The sequence below is a fragment of the Corapipo altera genome, unplaced genomic scaffold (genome assembly GCF_003945725.1).
Source record: "Corapipo altera isolate COAL_440 unplaced genomic scaffold, ASM394572v1 1b, whole genome shotgun sequence".
In the NCBI taxonomy this organism is placed as follows: Eukaryota; Metazoa; Chordata; class Aves; order Passeriformes; family Pipridae; genus Corapipo; species Corapipo altera.
Window position 1 is genome coordinate 894,745 of NW_020884881.1, and position 27,003 is coordinate 921,747.

At 37.7% G+C, this 27,003-nt stretch overlaps 1 protein-coding gene across 20 annotated transcripts in view; it reads right to left on the reverse strand.

Annotated features, from left to right (window-relative positions):
- Positions 1-27,003, reverse strand: part of CADPS2 (calcium dependent secretion activator 2) — a 288,249-nt gene that overhangs the window by 215,461 nt on the left and 45,785 nt on the right. For all 20 annotated transcript variants that reach the window (XM_027639611.1, XM_027639600.1, XM_027639596.1 and 17 more), the window contains exon 2: positions 15,745-15,858. In XM_027639611.1, coding sequence (XP_027495412.1) covers positions 15,745-15,858 — 114 coding nt within the window. The remainder of the gene's footprint in view (positions 1-15,744; positions 15,859-27,003) is intronic.

Genomic DNA, 27,003 nt, shown 5'->3' on the forward strand with positions numbered 1-27,003 from the left:
ATAAATCAGCAGACTGCAAAAGGTGCCTTCTATCCGTGCAGCTATTTTTTCTGTATTTCTTAAGGCTGTTGCTGTCACTGCTTTCACAATAAAATTTTGCATAGCCACAAGACATATATGATTAGAGCTATTTTTTTAACATAATTAACACTTTTTTTTTTTTTGGGGGTGCTTGAGGTGGATTTTTTTGGCAGGCAAGGCTGTTTGCTTTTTACATGTTTTCTTTGAGGCTGGATACATCCTTTCATTCCCTATTCTTGGTTATCCTGTTTGTTAATCAGTGCAATACAGCTGACACTGCCCTCACCAGTTTCTTTTCCAGACATGTGTCTCAAGATGCTGTTGGCAGACAGAGGAGCCCCGGGAAGCAGCACTGGGTGCCTCACACATGGCAACGATCTCAGACCAGCTATGGAACTCACAGCCCAGCCAGCAGCATCCCATATAGTCAGCACTCTGCCTGTTGGGCTCCAAGCAGGTCAACATTGCACTCATGCAGCATGGAGATCCAGGAAGGGGACAACAGGAGCACTCAGAGAAGGAAACCATAACAAGCAACAGGATTTATTGTAGCTCTGGCCGCAGTTGTAGCAGCCAGGTAGCATGCTGCAAAAGCACAGCCACTGTATGAGATGAGTGGCAACATCAGCACAGCTGAAAGATATTCTGAAGGCCTGACAGACCGCTCCATCTGCCCTCCTGAATGACAATTTTTTAACATAATTGAAGTTTCCCTGGTACTTAAATGCTGTAACAATAATTTTTCTCTGCTGCACCCAGTTTGTTTTCCTGCCTCTAGCTTTCAGCTTTCCTAATGAGCTGTCGATTAGTTATGCAAATATGAAAAACAAACACTCAGCTCTGCTTATGGTAACCTCTTGCTCCTTGCCATCCAAATTCACTGGCTCTGTATTGCAGGGTATGCATTTGATTGCCAAACCCAGCCCTCACAGAAGGGAAGGCATCAACAGCAGTTTCTGTGTAAAACACAGTTTATAGTAGAACTGTAAATAACAGTGCAGTTTTGGGTGCCACAATATAAGAAAGATATAAAGCTATTAGAAAGCATCCAAAGGATGGCTACAAAGACGGTGAACGGTCTAGAGGGGAAGCCAAATGAGGAGTGGCTGAGGTCACTTGGCATGTTCAGCCTGGAGAAAAGGAAACTGAGGGGAGACCTTATGGAGTCTAAAAGTTCCTGATGAGGGGAAGTGGAGGGGCAGGCACTTATCTCTTCTCTGTGGTGACCAGTGACAGGACCCAAGGGAATAGCCTGAAGTTATGTCAGGAAGGGTTTAGGTTCGATATCAAGAAAAGGTTCTTTACCCAAAAGCTGACTGGGCATTGGAACAGGCTCCCCAGGGAAGTAGTCACAGGACCAAGTCAGACAGAGTTTAAGAAGCATTTGGACACATGGTGTGATTCTTGGGGCTGTTCTGTGCAGGGCCAGGAGTTGGACTTGGACGATTCTTGTGGGTCCCTTCCAACTCAGGATATTCTATGATTCTATGCACATAGAATTCCCCCAGAATTTTGGTCTGTTATTCACCCTTTGTCTGAACAGATAATCACTGGAAAAATCTGTTTTAAATCCTACTTTTTAAAACACCACGTTTGCTTATAGTTCAGGAACTCCAAACAAATTTAAACCAACCTCCACGTAAGAAAGAAAACTGGTTTCTGGGCCTTGCACAGGACGTGTTGAAACTTGGCACAGATCTAACAAATTGAGGGAGATTTCTAGTTTAAACAGTCCTGTCAATCCAAATGCAAGCACCAGAACCTTAGCATTTTGCCGAAATGTAGCCTGATATGCTGCTATAGTCCAGAATAAATAAATTTCCGAAGGCTGTAATGTGATGAGTCCCTTGCTGAAGCTCTATTAATTAGCTAAATGCATGCTGAATTTTAAATATAAACAGCCTCCCTTGTAGTTGTTCTTCATGAATACATTTTATTTCATTAAAGGGCCATGCTTAGGCCATCTGTCTGACTCATGATAGGCTGAAAAGTAACACCTGGATCTCTGGGTCACACAGCTACATGTGTTTTGCAAGTGCTCCAAGAACATTTTTACAGAAATCACCTTTAGAAGCGTAATTTTGTGACTTTTTCAGACTTCCATTTTAAGCTTCTGTGTATTCCAAACCCACTTTACCTTCTTTCACTATAAAGCTTACTCAGTTAATGAACAAAATAAAACAAACAAACAAACAAGCAAAAACCCACACACACTCTACACACCCATCCACCACAGTAATTTAGGTATTTTGCACTCATTCTGAATCTCTGAATTGCAATGGGCTTCTGTCTCCAAATGATTTCAACCAGGACAGGAACTGTTTCAGGATCACAGATTGGCCCATTTTAGAAATATGTTTTAAAGGTAAGCAAATAAACATTTTAAAGAACCAACAAAGAGTGAGCTAAATACTTACATTAGTTCAAATTATTCTATTGTTACATTGGTATTCGAAGAGAAGAATGCTGGACACTGAAGTCCTGGGCATTTCCTCAAAAAAAGCAATGGATTTGAACATGCAGCAGGCAGATGAGACCTTTCTGCTACCTGCTCTATGCCAAGAAAAAGATGATAAAAAGGTAGCAATGCTGCTTTAGTATGAGTGCTAAGGGTCACGCATTTCATGCTGAAGGTAAGAAATTAAATTCCAACTCACAGGCTGTCACCAGGCTAGCTATAACACTATTTTGACAGGAAAAGTAGATTTCTTTTTCAAATCACCAACTCCTGTGTCATAATCTGTTGAGTGGAATGTTGGCTTTAAAGCTGTTAACATGTCCACACTGCTGTTTAACCATACCCTTTTCTGACAGTTTAACATCATCAACTTAAAATTCATTAATATCTCTTCCAACTTAGGCTAACAGCCAAATCAAGACCATCTCCAAAAATTAAATTTGTAGACTGTTTCATAAGCAATGTTTTCTACATTGTTAACCTCAGTACATTTTAAGAGTTTTCATTAAAAAAGGTTTTTCCCCCTCTCTGCCTGCTTATGCTTTGCAGACTCCCCGGCCACCAGTATTCATTGTCATTACCATATTTTTGAAGGATCGGGTCTAGGTTCATAGACAATCACAGGGCTCATGTATTTCATCTAAAAGAATTGTCTTGTTCCTTGACTACTGAAGTTACTTCAGTTCCCGTAGCACATGTTATTTACCCATACATTTTTGACCTTCAGGACAATTTATTCAACTTCTTAATGGTTCATAAACATGTTTTGGAAGTAGCATTATCCTCCTGTCTCATTTGAGGAAAGACAGATGTACCTTCCCTTTCAGTAGAGGAAATTTGGTTTAAAGAAAGAATTACTGTGAAGCCTACAGCCGCTGCAAGTCTTCATATTTTAAGTCAGAAGAAATTACTGTGCATATTCAGATCAAGAGCCATAAAACAATGCTAAGCCTGAAGACACCTACAGTGATCAATCTGATTCTGAAGTGATATACACAATTCTTCTCAGAGTTCATGACAGAATCAAAATCTGCATTTCACAACAAGTTAAAGTATCTTTCCCTCAACTGCTTGGAAATTTCTCACTGACTCCTATTCAAAGAGGTCTTATCTTTGTTCCACAGGCTGTTTTAAAATAGTTAGAAAAGCTCTCACATGTAAGTTTTTCCTCTCTTGCTGTCATTTTTTTAGTCTGACCTCTGCATCATCAAACTGTCTGGCAATGCCGGCAGACAATTCAGTCTCCTCCTCAGAGACCTATAGAATGCAGTTAGATACAAGCTGAGCACATGCTGGGTCATGATGATGATGAGGCTGGCACATTGGAAGGATTACGGTCCACCTGCAGTTCTCAGACCCATCTTTGTGATACTGCCAAGGAAACAAAAACTACCTACTCCTTCTGGGTTCATCCTCAAATGTAGGAGAGTTCTCCTTGTCAGAAATAAGGCATCCTTTCAGGAGAGACTAGTATTTTTTAAGTAGATCCTGCTGACATCTCAACTTTTGTTTCAGAGATATCCATAAAAAGGACTTTAGCATCTGTACATACCTGGGCCAATGGCCATTAGCACGAGTCCTGTGTGTTTAGAGCTCACTTCTCTAACAGTGAGACTTGTTAGTCACATAAGGGTGACGACTAGTCTTGGGACTTCTATTTATCTTCTCTTCAGGGCCTGTGATTGGTGTGGACTTGGATCTGTCCTTCCTTTCAGTCTTAGCTTTGAAGTTCAACAACAGCCTTGACCCATGCTACATTCAGAGTAGTAGATTGGTGACATAATGGTGACAACAAGAGAACTCAAGTAGGGAGGAAGGATATTTTACCTTTTCCTTCTTCATCAGTTCATCAGCAGCAGAGACTGACTTTCTGAAGCAGTAAGCACTGCTAGTTGGATTAGAAAAGTGGTAAATCTCTTTTATGCTGAAGATGAAAGCTTTAGCTTACTTCCCAGTGAGCCTTTATGGATGTGCTCACTATTCCAAGAGGGAAAGAGAGCTAAAAACATCACAGTGATCTGCACAGCTGTGGTGGAGCTGTGGGTTCCCAGCACACTTTGACATATACTCACTCTTTCTCCCCTCTGAGCCCATTGCCAGGATCAAGGCAGAGAAGGCCTGTCAACTCAAAGCACGTAGTGAAACAGAGGGAGATAAATGTAAAGTATTGCTTCTTTTAGTTCCATTGTTTCATTTTCTCAATTGTATTTGCTGCATAACTGAAGAGCATTCAGAGGCTGAGAGTTGGAATAAGGTAACAGGGATCATTTACAATTAATCACCAATTACTGCTGCAGATCAGAACTTGTGTTTCAAAAGAACTTTTTTCTCCAGCTACATGAATTACATCAATTACTGAGGCCTCAAGGACCAGTTTACTTAGTCTTTTCACAATTGAACATTTGGGTAATGGTTAGGACAGGACATCACTGTCCAGAAGAAACGTTTGTACTTTAAGATCACTTCTCTAAGTCCATCGTTCGCTCCCAAACCAAATAGAGAAAGAATGGTAAGAGAGCAACTAAAATCACCTCCACTACAGTAGTGACGAGGAAAGTAATTGATTCTGGAGATGAGACAACAAGGCTTCTAAAACTTCCCCCATATCCCCTCTTCCCCCCCCCAAAAAAAACTTCTGAGAAATGAGAAAAGGAAACATTTTGACAACTGATACAAGGCTCATTTTCCAGACACAGAAGTGCCTGCATAGAATACGAACAAAATAACCACAAGCTCTTCTGGTTTTTTAAAGACAAAATTGAAAAACTGGTTAATTGCCTTATGCTTTTACCAGTGATGGAAAGGTGGACAGGTAGAGGATCATCCTAAGCCCTGATGGCTGGAATCGAGAAGAATACTCATGGAAATCATGCACCTCCCCTGTCCTGTTTTTTCATCAGAAATCTTTGATCTGGCAGTATCTGAGAAAGGATGCTGAATACCTTGGATTTTGATCTGACAAAATATTGCCTCTTGAATGTTAATAAGTTTGGGAAACTTGTAATTGATCATTGCCCGTTTTAAAACCAAGTTTGGTAAATTATTTGGCTATGTGGGGTTTTTTCGTAGTTTTCCAGTACATTTTATTGAGCTACCAAAAGATAAAAAGCCAAGGGAAAAAAGATAACTTGGTTTCCATTACAAAAGGTTAGACTTTAAAATTATAAAATTACTTAACTGAAGGCAAAAATAAAGGATATTTAGTAATGTACAGATTCAGCTCAAATAAGAGACTGCTGCACTAGTGCCCTAGAGGAAAGTGCAAGAGATGACAAAGAGTAAAGCCAAAGGGATTTCAGTGGGCATTTCAGTACTACTGATCACATTTTATGTGTCACAGCTCATTAGGACAGTGCAAGAAAAACAGTACAGAATTAGACACTTAGCTTTGCTTTGTTTCATTTTGCTTCCATCTAGTTTAACTACTTACAAAGGAAATACTCTTGAAAGCACTACAAACTGAATTCCATTCAGACACAACCAGTAAAACAGTGAAGAAACAGTATTACAATACTGACTTGTAATTTGCCCACAAATTTCTACCACAGCATTCTAGACTCTGGACATAAACAAACCAGGGAGATCAACTAAGAAAGACCAAATAAACAAGCTGTAATCTAATATATAGACTGACTCCTTTTATTGTTAACGTTCAAAGAAAGATTATAGAAGACTTGTGAGTGACTAGACTCAAAACAGGGAGATAAGTCTGTGTTTATGCCTATTCAGGAATAAAGATTTGAGAAAAGCTTGGATTTCATTGAAATTGAAACCTCATGTCTGATTAAAGTAGAATAAAGTACTTTTTACTCTTAGACTTCGAAAGCTCTACTGCAGTAATACTTGCATACAAGGAGCAGAATCACGAATTATTCATGGAGCATATTTATTACTGTGAAAATTGCAGAGACATAAACACATAGAAAAAAAAGATGACTGCTGCTCTCAAAGGAAAACCTTTCCTAGTTTGGGAAAGGTACACCAAGAACAGAAAACTTAAATGCAACAAAAACATCAAGGTCTCATCCCCAGGAGATTATTTATTTTCTCATGCTGGGCTGCAAACCAGCATGCTGACATTTCAAACTGAGGGAAAACGCTGAAAGCTATGTGATGCTCACAGGTTCCAAGCACCCAGCCGCAGCTTTCTAGCTGGGCAGTGCTGCCCTAGCAGCAGGGCACAGGTGAGCATCTTAACATTTATTTTGCCATCAGTTCTGAAAATATCAAGAAACTCAAAAACGTCCAGAGAAATTCAATCATACACACATCTAGGATCACATGGATCTGTAAGTGGAGATGCAGAACTGTATCTTTTGACTATTTCATAAGAAAAATGAAAAAAACCACACAAACCAGCAACACAGTCTTTAATCACCTTGCCAGTCACTGACAACTGTGCAAGTAGGGAGGCTGTGTGGGACTCATCTCTGAATGTTGGAGCACAACCTTTGGGACAACATGCTGGCAAGCAGACAGAAGTCAGTTCTGGACAAGCTAACTGAGGTACAGACAGGGTAGCTCCGTGTACAGCTGCCCTAGACACCTGCTCAAAACACCTGCAGACATATTTTCCTTCCTTTACATCTTTATTAAAATTCGAATCCCTTCTGATCACTCACTTCTGTAAGTACCACCACCTATCTGGGTGAAAGGAAATACAGGACTAAAACATCTCAAACATAAAGCATCTCAAAGTATCAGAACTGTAACAGGATTTGGGGCTCTGTTTGAAACCCTAAGAAATGAGAAAAGTGAAAGGTCCAAAGAGGGACCATAATAAATGCTTGATATCAAATTCTATGCTACAGATTAAGAATTTGGAATTTGCTCAGTATTTTTGTTTTGCTAAGGCGGCACAGGACAGATACATTTATACGAAGGATAATACAATAAGAGAAGAGATTGTACAACTCACATTTAACAAACAACAAGCTAAGCAATGGGCTTAAGTTAATGCAATGAGCTTAAGTTAATAAGAAAAACTGAACTAGGAAATTAGGAGAAATGGTTTTATTGCAAGGCAAAGTGGAAAGAAAGTTTCCTTAATGAGGTAGTTACTGTTCACTAGCAGTGCTCAAAGCAGCATTTACTAACTGGAACAGACTGGGTAATCTATTTCTTTTAGTATGCTCTGTTTAAGATAATAATGTTTCGTGTTGAGAATCTTGCGTGGATAGAAGTTTTATGCCTATATTTAATTTTGAAGAAACCTCTTGTTTGTTCTGTGAGGAGCAAAACTTTTTTAAGGCAGCATGAAATAGAAAAAGCCATCTCTGTGGTACTTTCGTTAAATAAAAAATTGAGAATAATCCTGTTTTCCAAAGTGGCTTTTCAGAAATACCCCATGGTAGGAAATGTAGATCAATCAAAACTTGAAAATCATCACTTAGAAAATACTAACATCATCGCTGTCTGTGTTCTACCTACACAATTCTCTGGATATAATAATTTGTTGTTATCTTTTGAAATTAGTAACATAACAGATATGAAATGGTGTTGAGAGAGATCAGTGAGAATTTAAAACCTCACCTCTTGTTTACTGATTTCTGGATTTCAGCCATGCATTAGCTGACCCTTTTTATCCCTTACTGCCATGTTTTCACTAGTTTAGTTTACTCAGAGATTATAAACTCACCCCTGAGAGAAAATGCCACTTTTTCAAGACATTACTTTAAAGTTTAAAAGATTTTGACAAGTCACACATCTCTAAGGATTTGACAGGTAAAGTTTTGTAACACAAAGTAAAAAAGTGACAGAGAGGTTCAATCAAAATATGTGAACAGAAGTTATTTATCCCACCATCTAGAAATCCAAGGGTAAGCGAAATAATATACAGAGTAAATATCAGCCCTAGAAATTCAATCTAAGGCACATGAAAATTGGAGGTTTTCTCCTTTACTACCTGTTTGCTTAGTGGCTTGGGTTTGGGGTGTTCGGTTGGTTCTTTGGTTAGGGTTTTTTGTGGTTTTGAAGATCAAAAACTCATTTAGATAGTAGTTGCTCGCTATTCAGTGAAATGATTAATTAGAAAAAGTATGGCAACTTTCTACAGCAGATTGCTAAATCCAAACTTGAAGCCTAAAGAAATTGTGCGAGAAAATTCTAGAACCTATTGAGTCAAGTGACAGAGACCCTGATTGGAATAACTTTGGCTCAAATGGAATTCATCGGAATCTTGCAGGAATTTTCACTTGCCTTGTACAGAGACACTTCAAGTATGATATTACATGAAACTACATGCCTCCCTCTGGTCATGGAGAGAGAGAGCAATTCTCTAAATATTTAAGTATCTGTTTGACTGGTGAAAGGAGAAAAAGTGTCCTGTTGCTCGCCATTGATTTGGAGAGTCCCTGAGATACTGCTGACTGGAACACACAGACATCACAATATAAAGGCATAAAGGAAAATTCATTGGCATCAACATGACTCTTACTGAAATATTTTGCTATATTATTTCCACATCCAAAGGGCTTTGAAGTCACCTCTGTCCTAAGACCTGGAAAAGGCATCAGGTAGAATAACTTAAAAAGATCAAAAGTTGCCATCCTTTCATCATCTAGCAAAAGAAAAATCCTTCCAAATAATGATTTTCAGATTAAAAAAAAAAAAAAAGAGTAAAATGGTAATATCACCTGCAAGATTTTGGTAGATATATTAAACTGTCACAGTTCTTGCTAGTATCAGGCTAGCTGAAAAAATCCCCACTGCTTTTAGTTGCCCAGAAGACAAGATCAAAAAAAAATGTCTATAGTCTGTGCCTCAGTGCAACAAATGCTGTTAAATGCAAAACCAAGGTCCAGATAAGTTAACTCTAAGACTGAGTTAAACAGCACTGGGATTAGGAGAAAACAGTTAAGCAAAGCAGACCTAATTCACTGTTGTGTAACAGTTCGAACCATTCCTGATTTTCTAATTGGTTTGTTCATATTAACAGACATTCAGAATTTATCTAATAAACAAGTAACTAATGTCACATAATGCTTACTACATTAGAGACACACCTCACTACCCAACACTAATTGTCTCTGTGGTGAAGAGTCAGACCTACAAGGAATCCTTCTTTGCCTGGGACAACAGCAGTCACAAAACGAACAAAAAGGATACCGGTACTGGAATTTTTTTCATCTAAATTCAGTGGGCCATTCCTTTCTCTCTTCCTATCAGCACACACAACTTCCAAATCAAAGGATTGATATAATTAATGCACTAAACTCCATCCATGAACTATCTACCTCATTCAGAACTATCTACCTCATTCTGTTACAACAATGCTAACATAGAAACTCTATGACATCATCAGACAAATTAACAGTGATCATCCACAAATATCGGTGTCCAAAGAGACTGGACAGACACAGTTTGAAGAGCTATTCTGTGCAGATGTACAGCCTCTCTGACACTATACAGGTGGAAGTGAAAAGCAGATTTCCAGTCTTTGAAAATGAAAAGAATAGTTACATGTAGCTACGTGTAATGCAAGAGACTTTGTGGATTTCAGCAACGATACACTTTCCACGCAATAGCAATACAACAGCCTCTCAAGAGAAAACCATGAATCACAAAGCCTGCAGCTCCACTCTATCAGGTCTCTCCTTAGCAGGAAGAGGTTGAGATCATGTAAAGCATGTTTTAATTTGTTGTATCTTATCTCCCCCTCACTTCTTTCAGGAAAATAGACTGCTAACACTGAGGCAATCTCCACTACATGCCACATTGTGATTGGTGATCCAAAGCACTGAAGGCATTAGAGCTTCTTCAAAAAAATGGATGACCTAAATAAACCTCTTAGGCAACTATTTTGGAAGTTGCCTAAACCTATGTTTCTGAAGCTTTTCAAAGACCTGGCCTAAAACAGACCTCTAAAATAACAGTCCCCATGCCAACATTACACTGACCTCAAGTCTGCCAATGTTTTAAAGCAACTGGAAGGAAATAAACTCTCTAAGTGCTAATAAGTGCAACTACAAATATATTTGGTGTGGAAAGCCTTCCTTGAAAGGCAAAACACAAGATTAATGTAAGAAAACGTCCTTTTGAAACAACTTCTCCAAATGAGACTGTACCAACAATAAATCTCATGCTACTCAGGTTTTTGAAAAGGATTTGAGCAGAGCAAAAAGCCCATATCCTTAAATACATGCATATGCCAATTATGACTTTTGAGAAAAATGAAAGCAGAAACCAATGAATTTATGCCCTGAAACCCTGTTAGCTTCTACACTTATTAGTCTAACATATTTAAATAAATGTTTAATCTACCAATTTCATTATTTTCCCTCAATAATATAAAAACAGAACGTTCCAACATTTAATTACTATTTATTTTGTGTGTACTATGTTTTGATTCTAATGAATGTATTTGGGTTCCTTTAGGTGTCATCTTCATGTCTGAAATATTCATCAGGATCAACAATGCCTTTTGTTGCCTTGAATAAAACAACTGATATTAAAAATCAAACTGTAAAAGCAACCAAAGTACCATAGTCCAGAAAGCTAGTTCCTTTCTCTGATTTCATCAGTAAGACCCTTTTGCCCCTCACTTCCATGCAAAAAATCTTCAGACCAAGTTATCCAGAATTATGGGTAGAAATAGCATTGTTTCACTCCTTTCTTTACAGAAACACAACTTAATGTCTTTACAGAGAAACACAACATCTTAATGTCTTCATACAGAAAATCTCCCATAAACACAATTCATCCTTTTCTGAGGGTAAGTGAAAAGACTTGCATCAGCAGCTCAGGATTTGGTACTAAAGATTGATAATTGTAGGATACTTGGTCTACTTACTACAGAAGCTGAAAGGTGCCACCTACCTACACTGGTAAGAGGGAAGGAAAAGGCTTTCTGTTACCACCTAGGAAGCTGTAAAGGATAGACCTGGGTTGGATGTAAGGAAGAAATTTTAATAATAAGGGCAGTAAAATAGTGGAACAGATTGTCCAGAAAAGCTGTAGATGCCACATCACTGGAAGTCCTCAAAGTCAGGTTGGATGGGACTTTGAGCAACTTACCTAGTGAAAGATGTCTGTGCCTGTGGCAGGTTGGGCTACATGATCTTTAGGGTCCCTTCCAACCAAAATCATTCTATAATTCTATGACATGGTTTCTATGCTCTTTCTTATTTTTGATTTTCTTTGTTTTCTACTTTCAGTTCATCTTTTTTAAACCCCTCCTCCAACTTGCCAGTGCCTAGCTATTACCTAGGTTTGTACCCAAATCTCCTGCTTCATCAATTTTTGCTGTTGGTCACACCTCAGCTCTTTCCGATGGCCTGACTGTGGCAGAAAACAATTTAATTTGCCAAGGACTATAACACCTCAATTTAAATAGAAAGTAAGTTAAATATGATGTTTGTATCACAGGCAAACTTGTACAGTTGAACTAAATCTGATTTTAAATTCTGCAAATGCCTCACACTGCTACAGATCCTGCATTTAATATTCAGATTTAAGCAGCATGCAGTAATTATGATTTAGAACCACATATTTAAAATGAAGCACCAAGAAAAACAGGAAAAAGACCAGTATATAACATTTCTTGCAGTTTCGCATTGCTGTAAGCAGAGAGTTGAAAACCTGAGAACTTGCAATCATCGCAATTTGAAAATTTTCCACAGTATTTCAAACCTTCATTATAGTTCTTCACACCCATTTTAATGATATCTAAGACTGCATAAATTCAAGACTAAAGAATTAGCACTGTGAGTTTAGCCCAAGATACATGCATACCTATTAAAGGTAAGTATATTAGAGGTGGTGAATGAACCTACTAGGGCTCTGTACAAGAATATTTTCCAACCTGAATGAAAGAGCGTGCAAGAATTGATGAATGAAAGATTATCTACTATTTTACAGACAAGTTTTTAAAATACTGGGTTGAATTATGAAAAAAAGATTTTATTTCACAAATCACTTTCTCACTTAATTTTACATTTAGCAGTGTGTTCAATATAATTACTTATAAAAAATTGCCATATTATTGAACTTTCCTCTTTATCCAAAAAGCAGCGCCAGCATCTGATGTTCTACCGATCAGAATCTGGCTCAATGTCTGAAATGGAATTTAAACAAACAAACAAACAAACAAAACCCCAAACCCACACAAACAAACAACAAAACCAAACCCCCCCCCCCCCATGCTAATTCTGAGAGAATGATTTCAGAAAGAGAATTGTAAACATTTCCATGCCTTTGCTGAAACTGGGATGGAAGAGGAAATCATTCCTCAAGACAATCATAATTACACATATACAAAAATGAAACATGCTAAATTCAGTGAGACTATCAGAAAGTGTGGTGGCATGCTAGGGGGACACTACACAGAACATGAACATAATAATTTCTAGAAATGAAAGAGAAGTTTATGTAACTTTTCCTATGATTTTTTCCTACTAAATTTTTAAGATAAATTGAAACCAATGCCAGATTATTCATAGTAAGTCTTAAAAACCATTACTCTTACATCACAGTGAAATTAATGCTGAAATTCTTATTTATTTATTTAGCAAATAAATTGCTTATTCTGAAAATGTTTATAGAAAAGTAAATCAAAGACTGAGCAATAATAAATTCCTAAATCTTTAGAGCTTACTCTTACATTTTTGAGAGGACACATTCTGAACAAATCCAGTAATTACAAATTATAGTGACTCAAAATACCTGCAAGTAGTGATACAGAATTTATGTCACATCCCCAAAACAGACCTTCTCTTTCATATTCAAAGTTAAAGAGTGGGAAATCAACTACAGTAATTAATATACCCTGGATTTGCAAGCAATATTTTAATAAGTCTGAAACCATGACTACTGCACAGGATTAAAGGCAAATTAATAATTTTCAGAATAAAATAATTACTGTGCAGACCACATATTTGTTCCCTTCCCTGTCAGGTAAAATTGAACTGTAGGCCAGCAACTAAAGTGTAAGTTAATTAACACTGAAGTTTGTGAGATGATGTATGACAGAAACAAGGACGATGTCCATAATTCAAACTACAAACATCACCACAAAGAAAATGTGACAGACCAGATGAGGTACACATAGAAACCATCAGAGAACAGCATCAGCAGAACACATGAAGAATTAATATAGATTAATATTTTCAACAAATGAGTAACAAAGAAAATTAAAAAAGCACAAGAGACGCATATAAGCAATGATAAGAGTATGTGGTCAGATGCATAAAACTTTATTAAAACGCATTAAAGTGGAGCAGTAGCTTGAACTAAGTCTCCAGCTGAATTCCACCACTGCACTATTCATTCACTCTACTGGTGACTATCAACTACAACCCTAAAAATAAATAAAAAAAATTACTAGCAAACACTGACTTAAAATGCACAACTGGAAAAGGTTGTACAAGTTTGGAAGGACATCTGTGGATAGGACGAAAAATGGAATTGGGAGGCTGGGATAAACAAAAAAAAAAAAAAAAAGACTGAAGAACCGAATTACAGCTGATCTATCAGATCATGATGTATTAATACAGGATGAAGAGATCCTACTAGCCCTAGCTGTCATTATATCCCTGACAGTGATGCTGAGATTTTTAGAATTCTCTATTTGAAACTGGACACCTAGAACATTTGAACACCTAATTCAAAGAAGTGAATGTTTGAAAATAGCTGGAAAATTTGAGCCTTTCATTTGATAAGGCTATCTTAGATTATTATGTGTAGCCTTTCATTGCAAGAGCAGATATCCTAAGAATCAGACTTCTCAATGTGCCCAAAAAATCTCAGCAACAGGAGACACGAAGTAAATCTTAAGAGAACAGTTACTGTTTAGACATTTATTTTAAAATCATTTTTATTCACTATTACATCCTTTCCAAAAGGCACGCTACTTCCTCTAATAAAACAAGTTTTTACCCAGTGTGCTAAAAGAATGAACTATAAACATTATATCCTTTTCAATTTTACCCCACCTTCAGTGTCTTGAGACATCCCACTACTCTAAAACCTACCTCTGGGTTGCTAACTAGCTCAGCCTTGCCTTGCACTGTCTTCCAAACTTTCCTTCTTCCCAGTCTCAACTTCTTCATCAGTTACACAGAAAAACTGATTACTTTCTAAAAACTTCTGTAGTGTTCTCACACATCTACATAGTACCTTGTGAGTGTTCATATTCTCATTTCACCTGAAGACCCATCCCTATCCTTTCACAAGTGTTTTTATGAGAATTCCTTCATTTCAAAAGCCACAGCATTTATCAGATTATAATTTGGAGCAACTCACACTGAGTTCTATGATTCCCACAGATAGTTCTGTTTCTACACACTGAGTTCTAAGATTTCAGTACAACAGGAAAACCATTTGCCCAACCCTCTCTCTTTTTGTTGTGCAATATAATTTAATGTAGACGAAAACCAAGCTAGGACCTAAATTACATCTTTTTCTCCTTGAAGAAAAGCTTATTCACTAGCAAAGAATAGCTGACAGAGAAATGGAACAAATAATATACCAAAAAAATAATGAAAAAATTTTGAAAAAAAAAGATGTGGTAGACTGAAATATGGAGGAAGGCCCCTCAAAAGACATAGAAGTTTAACATACAGCCCTTGTGATTCATTGGGCAGTTAGATGGAACAAAATGAATTCACAGTAACATTTGCTTAAGTAAGAAATTACTTTGCTAGCCATATACTTCTGAGGTTAAAAAAAATGACAGTGAACTGTCCTCTAGTTTGGAATGGGACCTGTCCCTTAGGCAATTCAAACCACATCTACAGATATGCACTGAAGGCACTGAACATGCCTGGGAGGACACAACAGAATGTGAGAGCTAGCCCAGCTGCATGGAAACCTTCTGTTCTTTTGGAAAGGAACTGGCAGGTCCTCTCCAAAACCTTCTGCGTGGTAACTAAAAATCAGAAGATGTATTTCTCGAGATGGTAACTTAAAACTGAAGTGCTTATTAAAAGAGGTACCTTAGACATATGGACATAAAGATAGTGGTGCCTAGTTGTATCAAACACTGCCAGAAACATTTTTAGCACCAGGGTTTTTTTTTTAGTTTATCTTCCCTTTTTTTTTATTTTTTCCCTTCTTCAAAAAGGGTGAATATTTTCCAGTTCAGTTTCTCTCTTGTGCCCAGGCAGTAGATTTCAACTTTTAAAATGGCAAAGCTGGAGTAGGAAGAAACTGTTTGTAGGTTTGGAAGTTCACAGCCTTTGAAACTTAAAATTACTTTCCTTGTACCTGCACTAACAGGCATACTGTGAACTGTTTAAATAATACGGAAAACAAGGCACATATCTCACCTCATAGTAACTTCGCACAGCATTGCAAAATGCTTCATCTGCTACGATTTGCGTCTCACCATTCAAAAAGGCCTGGAAACGTTCCTTCAGTAACTGCAGCTGCTGCTTGTTGAGCTGTGCAAGAAAAAACAGAGAGGGGAGAGAACAATGATAAATGCAGTTAGTCTTGAAGTAAAAATAAGCAGCACTATACACAATTGGAAGCCATGGATGGGCAAGAAAAGGCAGAGGCTCCCTGGACACCAGGCTCCCCAGTGTATGGCAGCTCTTCAGAGTCCCACCTCGGCAAGGCAGGTTGTGGCAGTCAGACATGCAGGCACACAGCATACAAGTAAATCTCTGCCCTTTCCATGGTGTCTTTGGGATGTTACAGGTAAGTCTGCAAGGATACTTATGAGCAGTATTTTATATGCATATACTGAATATAATGGTTGACCTCCCCCATGGTAGCAGTACCAGCTAACAAAACGTAGCTGCAGTCTTCAAATATGTCATTTTTTTCCACCTTGAAATAACTGAATAAAAACAACTGAGATACCTCAATTTTTTTGAGTAATCCAGCACTACCCCTGGAATGTTTCAACAAGCATGCTCACCGTGAACAAAATGGACCTGTAGCCACTGATGCTATAACACTATGAATGACATGAAACAACTAATCTTGGGTAACAGCAGCCAAAAGGTTCAAAGATTGACACCAAATTACATTTGGTGGACTTCATATCAAAGTTAAGTACATTTTGAAAACAAACTCCTAGAAAAACACATTACATGACTAAACCTTGCAATCAATGTAGTTTTATCAAAATTTAATGTTATGGGGAAAAGCAAAGTCTGAAAGCTCTCCAAGGATCCAGACAGAGGTCTTTTGCCAAGGTTCCTATCAACTCTTGAAATACTTAGTAAGATATTTCTCCCTATCAAATTTGTGAGAAGTTTGAATATCACATTTTTTAGTTGTTTTCCAGAACATAAAAACTCAAGTAAAGTCTTTCCTGAACTTTAGCACTATAAAACATTCCAAGACAACTAACTGAAAAGTTTTTTCATCCTTCCTGTATTTTGCTTAATTAAAACAAATAAACAAATAAACATATAGCCAGAAATTGGAAATATTTTCCCAGAGGGCAAAAAGTTATATTTGTAAAGGCTAATCTGGAGCAAATAACATTGGCCCAATGGCATAATCATTTCTTACTGAAGAACTTTTTGGCATCTACAGTAAATATGGTGACCTTAGGTCTCTTATGTCAACACTTTGAAGTCATTTAATATACAACACTTTCTAAATTAGCAAAATCTCTGATATCCTAATAATGTGCCTACCTTGGACAACCTCTATTTTCTTCATATCAAGGGAGAATTTTCATCCTACACAAACTTTGCTAAGTTTGCAGACTCATGTGCTCCTATGAAACATAGTAATTTTCTGCAAAGCTCTCCAAATTGACTGCACACTTGAAAGCTGTTCTATTTTGACAGGAAACAATAGTTTAGATGCCATCTAAAACTTGATATCAGAAATCCTCTGAAAAATAATCAAATGTAGGCAGTAGTAATGCAAAGTCATAGAACTGTACCCTCAAAAAATAATCCAAGCTAGGTAAAAATACATGATAATTCTATTCCTCATCTTAATGGAACAATTAACGACACAGAACAAGTTCCAGGAGACCCCAATAGAAAAAAACAGCCTCCTGTTGAGGCAAGCAAACTTCAACAGAGGTTGCTGTGACTTGGATAAACTTCCTGCAGGAATTCCAGAGAGCAGCAGCCTAACACTTACCCAAGCCATCCTGTACCACTGCCAGTTAAAAATCAATGAGAGAGAAGTATTTGTATTATATCTGTACACCCAGTAAAAATGGCATCTATCCACCCACCTGCCAAACATCCATTTCTTGCACAGAATGTGCACCACAGATGTTAGCTGTTTGTAACAGAAATCAAACTTATTCCCCTTATTTGATTTCCCTTATTCTTCTCTCATTTTCTAAATATTTTAGACAAGTTGAAATATCAGAAAATGCAAATCATTAAGGATGATTTGAATTCTTTTTTCAGCATACACTTGCTCTTGTGACTTAAAAAAGAGACGAGCACTCATGCAGACAGTGCCCCACTGCTGAGCAAGCAGCTCCTTCATCCCATGGAATATTCACAGCTCTGCCACAAGAACACATGGGCTTCCTGCCAGGACAATTATGGAAATGTGTTTTCATGCTTGCAGACTTCATTCTTTAGGTGATTTGTTTGTCTATTACCCACATATGAAACAAAAACATTATGAATAAGGCAATGAAACATAAATTTAATTCCAACTTTCTCATTTCTAACCATCATAGTTCAGCAAACTGAAATGCCTTTAAAATATTCTTATATGGCTTTCATATTCACTACTTTAGGTAGTAAGAAATTCTAAGGTTTACGTGGCATTTTAGGATTACTGTATATTTCTTAAATTACTAATGTTTTAGTGCAAAATCTAGATGTGCAGAATAAAGTTATCCCACAATACTAAAAACCAGTAATATTTCCAGTGTAAAATATAAAAAGCTACAACTTGCACTAAGGATGAGCTCAAGTCTATTTTACATGTCTCAAATATTGTCATATATAGAAACTCAATTGCACTAACTGTCAAGATACAGAATAATTTATAGTATTCTACTGCAGCATACAGGTCCTCTGGGTTTTTTAACTTCTCAGAATATTATGTGTACAGTGAATTCTCTCTCTCTTTTTTTTTTAATGTTGGTCATTTTTAATGAATTCATTAGCACTCTTCAATTTGCAGCATTTAAAAAGGAAACAAAATTAACAGTAGAAATAGCAGCTTAGAAATGCAGGGGAAAAAGGGAAGTGTAATTGTATTAGAATGCTGCAATAGCAAAAGGAGAGAAAGAGGTGACTGTACAGGACATTGACTCTTGGACACTGTCAAGCAGTTCAACTTGTTGAAGTCTGGGCTAACTTTGAAGTTGTCCATCTTGGTCAACATGGAACAAGAGATGAGGACATCACGCATAACCAAAATCCAAAGGAAATGCTTAAACTTAAGGGCAGTAAGCCTGGACACATTTTCGCTGGCAGGACTTCACATAATGGAGCTCAAAGTCCTTCTGCAGGACCATCGCCTTTCCACTGCATGTGCCCTTTTCTGCTCTGCTCTGTGCAAGACGCATCAGACCTGTGCTTGCAGTCCCTCCCAACTTCCTCTCATCTTTACTGTCAGTGCTTCTGTTTCCACATTTTAATTCTAACAGAAGGAACTATGAACATAAAGAAAACGTAAAATAAAGAAAAAAATTACATTACTTCATGTAGCCCTAAATGTAAACTGAATACCACCTGAAGTGTACAGCAAAGCTTCACTGATTCTGCTGCTTTCCATCAACCTGCTTCAGTTTTGTATTGCTTACTTGGATTGTGCATTCTCAGTGGTATGAAATGTGTTGTTGTAACTCTGTGTGATACTTCATAAATAACTACTGCTGCTTCATGGGAGAATGTATAACTAAATTCCAGTGACTCAGAATATCAGGTTTGATTGCACTCTGCAAAACAGCTGAAGACAAGCCAAAACAAATTTAAGGCAAAACAAGATTAACTACCCTAAAATTTGTTTTTAATTTATTGCAGCCACACAACAGATAATTTTTTCCCCCTCCATCCCTGTGCCTTCAAAAAAGGTAATACTATTTTTTTTACTTTACATTTGCTAATCTCAGTAGACTGTCAAAGAATGAAAACATATTTATGGTAAACTTCTCAAAGAGCTACTTAATTAAATTAAGAATAACTTTTTCAAGTTACAGTAGCAATTTAACTTTTTATAATTTATAGAGTAATACAAAGGTAAGAAAGAGCTTCAAGCACTTAACTATTAAAAACATTTCTAACCTTGCATTTAACATTTCAAAGAAGTCTTATATATATCCAAATATAATCCTCTTCGAGCACTACTTTAAACAATTGCTTTTTGCCTTCTAAAGTAAAACTTGGGTATTAAAACCTAGAGGCATTTCTAGTTTAGCTCCACTCATACATTTAAACAATTTCAATAAACGGATATTACACAGAGTTTAAATTCTTATTTTTATAAGAAGTTGCATTTCAAATAGATCCGGCAGCTTAGAGAGTTGTTCCAATGTCACAAGTTTTACTTCCTTAAATAATAAATTCCAACATTTTGAAGGAAAAATGAAGCATCTATGCATTTTTAACAGTAATACTGCTTATTTCTCTTTGAAAGATAGAAGGAAAAAATAAAACCATAGCTTCATTGAGTTTGATGCTCAATTAAGAGCCTCTTCATCTGCTTCTCACTGCCTAAATAAACAGAGCAGTTCACTACTGCCCTAATCATATGCAGCCAACAGCAGCTGGCAAAGACATAACTCACAGCACCACTGTCCCTTAGAAAACTCTGGGCTTAAAAATGAACAAGGTTAACATGTGGCCAGGGCGTTTGCTTGCCCCCTCGAGCATCGTAGATGCTGGTAAGCAACACTCCCCTATTCCCCACAAGTGCAGTGAGGCAGGAGCTGGTATTGGAGCAGTAAATTCTGAGCCATTGCCACCTTGTGGTCATCTCAGGAACACCGTAGGTTGCAGGTCTTCACGCTCCGACTTGGGATCTCTGCGAGAATCAATACCCCCTGACCTTAACACAAGCAACAGCATTTCTTCTCTCCTCCCACACTGTAGTGCGAAATTAAGTTTCTCAGACCATATGGGTATTTTAGGGAAATAGAGGGGGTGATGACTGCCATTACAGACAGAGCTAGACAAAATATTTCTTATGCAAACTGCAAAGGTACAGGGATAGGGAGGAGGCAACCAAAGAGCCACTTCCCAAACCCTAAATGCTGCAATGTGTATTGTCTGTAGCACCAAACATGACTTAAGTCCCTGAACACTTCCAAAACAATTAGAAGCTCTGTTATTTCAAAATTATGTCATTTGTTTTAATGCCTTTGACAGTAGCAGTTGCTTTTGAAAAACTTCAGTCAAAAATACTTTTTGAGACAAGAAGGGAAAAGAGCCAAGTGAGGGTTCCCTCAAACAGCTGTTGCTCCCTTCCACTTCAGCCAGGAGATAAATTTTCATCTCCTGAATGAACAGAAATGAAGATACAAAGAAATCCTTTTCTGGTCAACTTCTCACACACTTCTTGAACGTAGCTTTGTTTCTTGTCCGGACAATTTCTTTGCCAAGGAAAAAAGAAAAAAGGAGTAGAAATGTCAAGGACTAACCATCCCACTTGCCCATATCCTCAGCCAGAACAAAATCTGGATGATTCAACAGGTCAATGCCTTTACAGTGACGCTCAGTTTAACACACAACTTCCAGGACGATAAAAATTCAACTGCCTATAATTTCCTAGCAATTCAAATAGACCATGTGTTCAAGGCCCTACACATCTAGCCAGTCCACTTGCACATCAAACCAAGCTTTCAATCTATGCTCCACGTGCCTATAAAAGGAGCATGTGTGTGCTTTACACGGGCTTTGTTAGGGTTTTTTTTAGATTTTGTTTCCTATTATTTTATTCTGCCTTTAAAGGTAGTTGGTTAACTACCAACTATCCAACTGACATTTACTTTTCTCCCCACCTTCCTGAATACTCCAACTGCAGTAGCATGCTCAAGTATGTTGAGTTCAGCAACTCCCTCCCTGTGTCTCCTCTGCAAGGTCTCCCAGCTCAGCTGTGAGGCAATACTGGTCAGCCCAAAACAGCAGCTTTCCTCTTCTAAAACGAGCCTTAAAAATGGCAGGACAGCATCTAACAACACTTGAAACAATGCTCACTCTCTTGTGGACTGAGAACCAAGAACTACCCAAACCTTCACTCCAGATCAACTCTGCTGTAACTTCAGCTTCCCTCATCCTCCATGGTGGCAGGGAGGGCTTTGGATAATGCCACTCTGGATAAAGCCCTCTTTTTCCAGACCCTGGAAAGCCACACACAGTTCCTCTGTGAGAGCCAAGAGCAAGGCACAAAGCCTTAGGCTAAACCCATCATTATCCTCTCCTTCCAGAAAAAAAACCTACTGTGCCACATTATTGCCTGTTAACGAGCTTCATTTCACTCTGGTGATGAGAGTAAGCCTGAAAAGCAGAAAACCGGTTACAAACAGTGATTCTCAGTCTATTTCCCCTCCTTATCCCCCACCTTCCTTCCTCTTCCAGTATCTGCCTACACACAAATAATACTTGTATTTCAGAGCAGAGATAGAGAGTACTCATTTATAGTGAATTACTTGAGAGATTTTCTCCTGAGAAAGACTAAGTAAACAGTATTAGAAAATATCAGTACAAAGACAGAGGTGATAGCTGTGGTTACTGTGCTGAATTATGCAGGTCTTAATTATGTGCAATAATGGTCCTATACAGCATGTGGGTGGCACACAATATATGCTGTCCTTTAGTATTCATTGCATAAACCAGTTTGATTTTCTAAAAAAAACGATAAATATTTTGCTGTCACTTAGCAACCTTGGCTGTTCTTTGATTTTCTTAAAGTTGAAGTTATTCCAAGTAAAATACTGTCTGTAAGGATTCTGTTTGCTGTCACTCTATGCACACTACATTGTGTACATAATCATTGTGCAACAATTCAGTGCCTTGTAGCATCAAATATTATATTACCAAAACCAACCAATACATTTTACCAAACACTTTTATCTTTCTTTATAATCTAACAAGCACAACATGGTATTTACCTTTTGTTTGCCTGACACTTGTTTAAAAACCTGAAACACTGCCAATAATGTACTCTTCATTGAATTCCACCTACAGTGTGTTTCATTTTAAGTTATAAATACTTTATGCATTGTTAAGTATTTTCATTGTCCAGAGCAGCATATTCAGGATTCTTTGACACAATTGTCAAATATTTCACAAGCAACAGAGGGTTTGGATGTTGATTTACTTCAGGGAGTAGAGAGAATTGGACAAAAATCATGGGCAGTGAACAAAGCAAAGTCTGATTTATGTGAAGGCATTCAAGAGTACCTCACTGACCTCCCAAATATCGAACTAAACACAGACCCTAGAAAGGTCAGATTGGTACCTGAGAGAAAAAGAAAAACAAGTATTTTGAGAAAAAAGAGGAACTAATATTTTCTGGAGGGAAAGAAAAAATAAAAACCAGACTTTCCTAATTTTTGGACAGAAGAATGAAAACATATAAAGAAATACAGAAAAATTTAACTGCTTAGAACTTGTTCATAGTAATGGTAGATTTATCCTTGAAAAGAAAAATCAAGATTTTACAGACTATGTTACATTAGGAAAGAAAGCATCTGCTATGTGTTTTTCCTAAATGCAGTAAATATCACACCCAAATAAAAACTATCTCCACTGAAATGAGGTTGTCAGTACAGCTGCAATCATTTCCTTTTTACCTACAACCAAGATTTGCTATAGAATTTAGCGGACAATCATTATCTAGATTTATAATATTTTAGTTGTTTCCCCTGTGCAGACTTCACTGATCTCCTCTTAGTCTGGAGTGGCTGCATAGACAAACTGCACCTAGGGCAGCTACATTTTGCTGTCCCTTGTGCCACCACTCTTTGACACCATTTCCCATGCAGAATACATAAGGACGCTGCAGCTTCACTTGCAATTGCCAGAGTCACAAGGAGATCGGTCATGCCTGAAAGCTATGAAAGCAAAGCTTACAGCCAAGAAAGCTGATGATAGTTCACGTGGTTACCATGAAAATTATATCTAGTAGGGATCCACACAGTGATACTTGCCTATGGTGGGAACCTCTGCTGCCAGTGCCTTTCACAGAATCGTAAAATGGATCAGACTGGAAGGGACTTTCAAAATCACTCAGTTCCAACCCTCCCACTGTGAGCAGAGAACCTTCCACTAGACCAGGTTGCTCGAGACCCTATCCAACCTGGCCTCACGAATAAAAATGTACCTTTGATATTTCAATTTACGTTATTCAAGTAGAGGCAGAAACAACATCATTAATAACATCTCCATGTAGATCTCCAAGTCCATACTGCACAAATTGTATAAGCTATTCACTGATGTTATCAGAATAGCTTTCAGTAAGATCTTCAACAATTTTTTCCCAAACATAAGCCGTGTTGTATCTTTGTCTTCCCCATTTTTGTACTGTTTTCAAAATTTTGCAGTCTTTCAGCTTTCATAAATAAATTTTCTCTTTATGTATCTGTGGTGGTTTGGTCTAGGCCTTCCTTGGTGACCAGTTTGTAATCAAGGAAGGGTCCAGATCTACCCAGTATTCCCTACGATTTTTACGTAAGCCAGACTATAAGAAGAAAGGAGGAGAGGCCTTCGTTCTCTTTCCTTCTGGTGGCTTGGAGGTGCAGGTTCCCTGCTGTTGAGTCTGCCGTGTTGGGGAGCGAGGCCTGGTAAGGCCTTGTCGACCTTGGGAGGCGAGGGTTGACGGCGATTATCCCGGAGCGACTCTCGGTTGTCCCAAGGAGAGTGGTGGGATATTTTTTTTGCTAACTCTTTAGTTACTAGATCTCGGGCTACTGATTGGGCTATATATATATTTTATTTTGGTTTTGTTCCCTTTCCCTTCCCCCTTCCCTTTACCTTGTGAAATTGTATATATTTTAAATTGTATATATTTCAATTGTAACATAAGTGTAAATATATTTATATATATATTGCTTCAGCTCTCTCTCTCGTTTCGGGTTTTCTTGGTTGTTCTTCTCCCTCTTCTCCCTGAGGTTTTGGGGGGGGGACACTTCTTGTGGTGAGGTTTGGAGACTTGGCAGGGAGCCAGCTTCAAACCATATCAGTATCTTCTTCCTCACAGATTCTTCAGAGAGGTTCCTAAAGATTTCATCTTTGTATTTATACCAGTTCACGTGCACAAGCGGATGGCACCCAACAGGTTTATCTAAGCAGATGACCTACAGGTCTCTTTGCTTTTTCTCTCACCTCAGGTTTCACTTAGAAAAGGGACTGGTGTTACACTGTTATCCTGGTATCTCTCCCATGGTGCCCAGGTGTCCGCTTGGGTCTGGTACAGACCTCCTCAGAGGTTCACAGTGCTGTCTGTGTTCAACTCTTCCCTTCCCGCCTTCTTTGGATAGACAATGCAGTTCTTGACCAGCAGAAGAAATCAAAATCATCTTCAGCTCAGTCCTCCCTCCAGGCAGAATTTTTGCTGCTCCCTAAATAATCTCTGTGATCCAACTTTTCCTACATTCAACAAAAGCTGTTTATTCTTGAATTATTATATCAATTTCTACCTAATAAGCCCAGTAGCACTGTCTTCCAAAGATGTGATTATTCATCACTACAAATACCTGCTCCTTCCTTTTGCCATGAAAAGAAGGTAGACAGCTAATGTAATTCAGTCATATCATCAGTTTTACAATGATGCATTTTTCTAAATCAATTAAAGGAGTAATTTTGGGGTTTAGGTTCCTAATATTCTTGTATTAGGATATTTTATTTTATTAAGTTTTCAAAACAATGTTTAACTACAAAATTCATGTCCTTTAGAGTTGTATCCCATCAGCCCTTTAGTGCAAGCAGCAGGGACCACATTGCAATGCACAATACAGCATTGAGATAAATTTAATTCTCTGAAAATAGAGCATAAAAGTCTGGAGAAGTCTGGCCTTAACCTTATCACTTATCCTACTTAAAAATAAGGAGGAATAAAGCCATAGCAAATTCTGCTTTCCCACAAGAAATAGTACTGGAAGAAATCACCTTCCAACTGAAATTTCAACTTGAAAAAAAATAAATCTCATCTCCAATTATATATCAGAGGTTAGATTAACGTAAGATTTCAGTATCAGCATTACAGCCTCATAGGAAACAAAAAAACAGAAGACAAGTTTAATTAGGGTGTTTCCCACTCTGCAATAATGTTAGCACTAATTAAAAAAAGTTATTAAGCTGCACTTATTTCCATAGAAAGTTACTGGCAAAATGTATTTCTTTTATTGCAGTCTTGATGGCTTGAGGGAGGAGAGCTAAATGGCTGAGTCAGTCAGTAAAACAGTAAACCAATTCTCTTGCATCACGTTCTCCTGTATACTCTGAATACTAAACGGGACAGAATATTGAAAACAAAAGCTGAGTCTCTGCCAGTTGAAACATGACTCTACCATGCTGGCTGTAGTGATAACTTGTTCCCTCCTCAATGAGTAAACCAAATGAATCACAACAAACAACAAGGTTGTACAGTATAATACTACAGATTTGTTTACTCCATACATGCATATTCAATTCAACAATAAATATAGGCAGTTACTAAAACTCATTCCACAAGAAAGATTTTTTTTTTTTTTTAATTTGCAATATAACAAAGAGAATCCAATGGTAATGTTACCTCCAGGGTCTTCACTCTTACTCTGCACAGCACACAGCAAGTATGTGTTATTTCCCTCCTCTTTTTGTACAGCCTCCATATATCAAATAATGAACAATAAAGGCTTCAAGACATTCTTCAATGCAACAATCCAAATAATCAGGTTAAGTAAAAAGTTAATTCAAGCCCAAGTTCTTTCATTACAAAAGCACATGAATCTGAAGATTTACCTATTATCGATTTTTTAAAAAGACATTATTTTTTATAGCCATGGTAGGGTTCACAAGTCTTTGCCAAAACAGCCCATGTCTGTGAAAACTCATTATTCCTTTCTTACATAAACAGTTCATGCTTCCTTGCTAGCAAATGAAAGTGCAGTGCACCTGCATGAATGCAGCTGGAAAGAGAAGAGTGACAGAAGACTTGACAGTCTTATACTATTGATTTAGAGTGAAATAATTTCCAGGGCACACTGTGGAATCAGATTTGATAAAACACAAGCGATCCGAAGGAAGAGGCAGCAGCATTAGATGCAAGCTGGGTGGAGCAGGGACAGATGGCAGGATATTCAAGTCTGAGCCAAGTTCAGTAGGTTGTCTCTTGACAAACCATTTTGATAAAAAGAAACAATTGTCCTTTGACTTGATAAAGTCACCGAAATGTGAAAATCACTGTATAGTTACAATATTCTGCTGACCCTCAGCTCAACCCAGGAACCAGCCAACAAGGGATTATGTTCATTTCCTCTCTTCTAATGTTTGCTAGAGATTAAATCACTTAAACCAGTGCCAGAGTTTCTTCTGGAATGACAGGACACAGCAGTAGATGAATTCCATTTTTATCACCTCCAAATGTTAATTCAAACAAGATCATTTCTTTGTTGAGAGGACAATACAGCATATAATAACTTTTTCACATAAGTATATTAC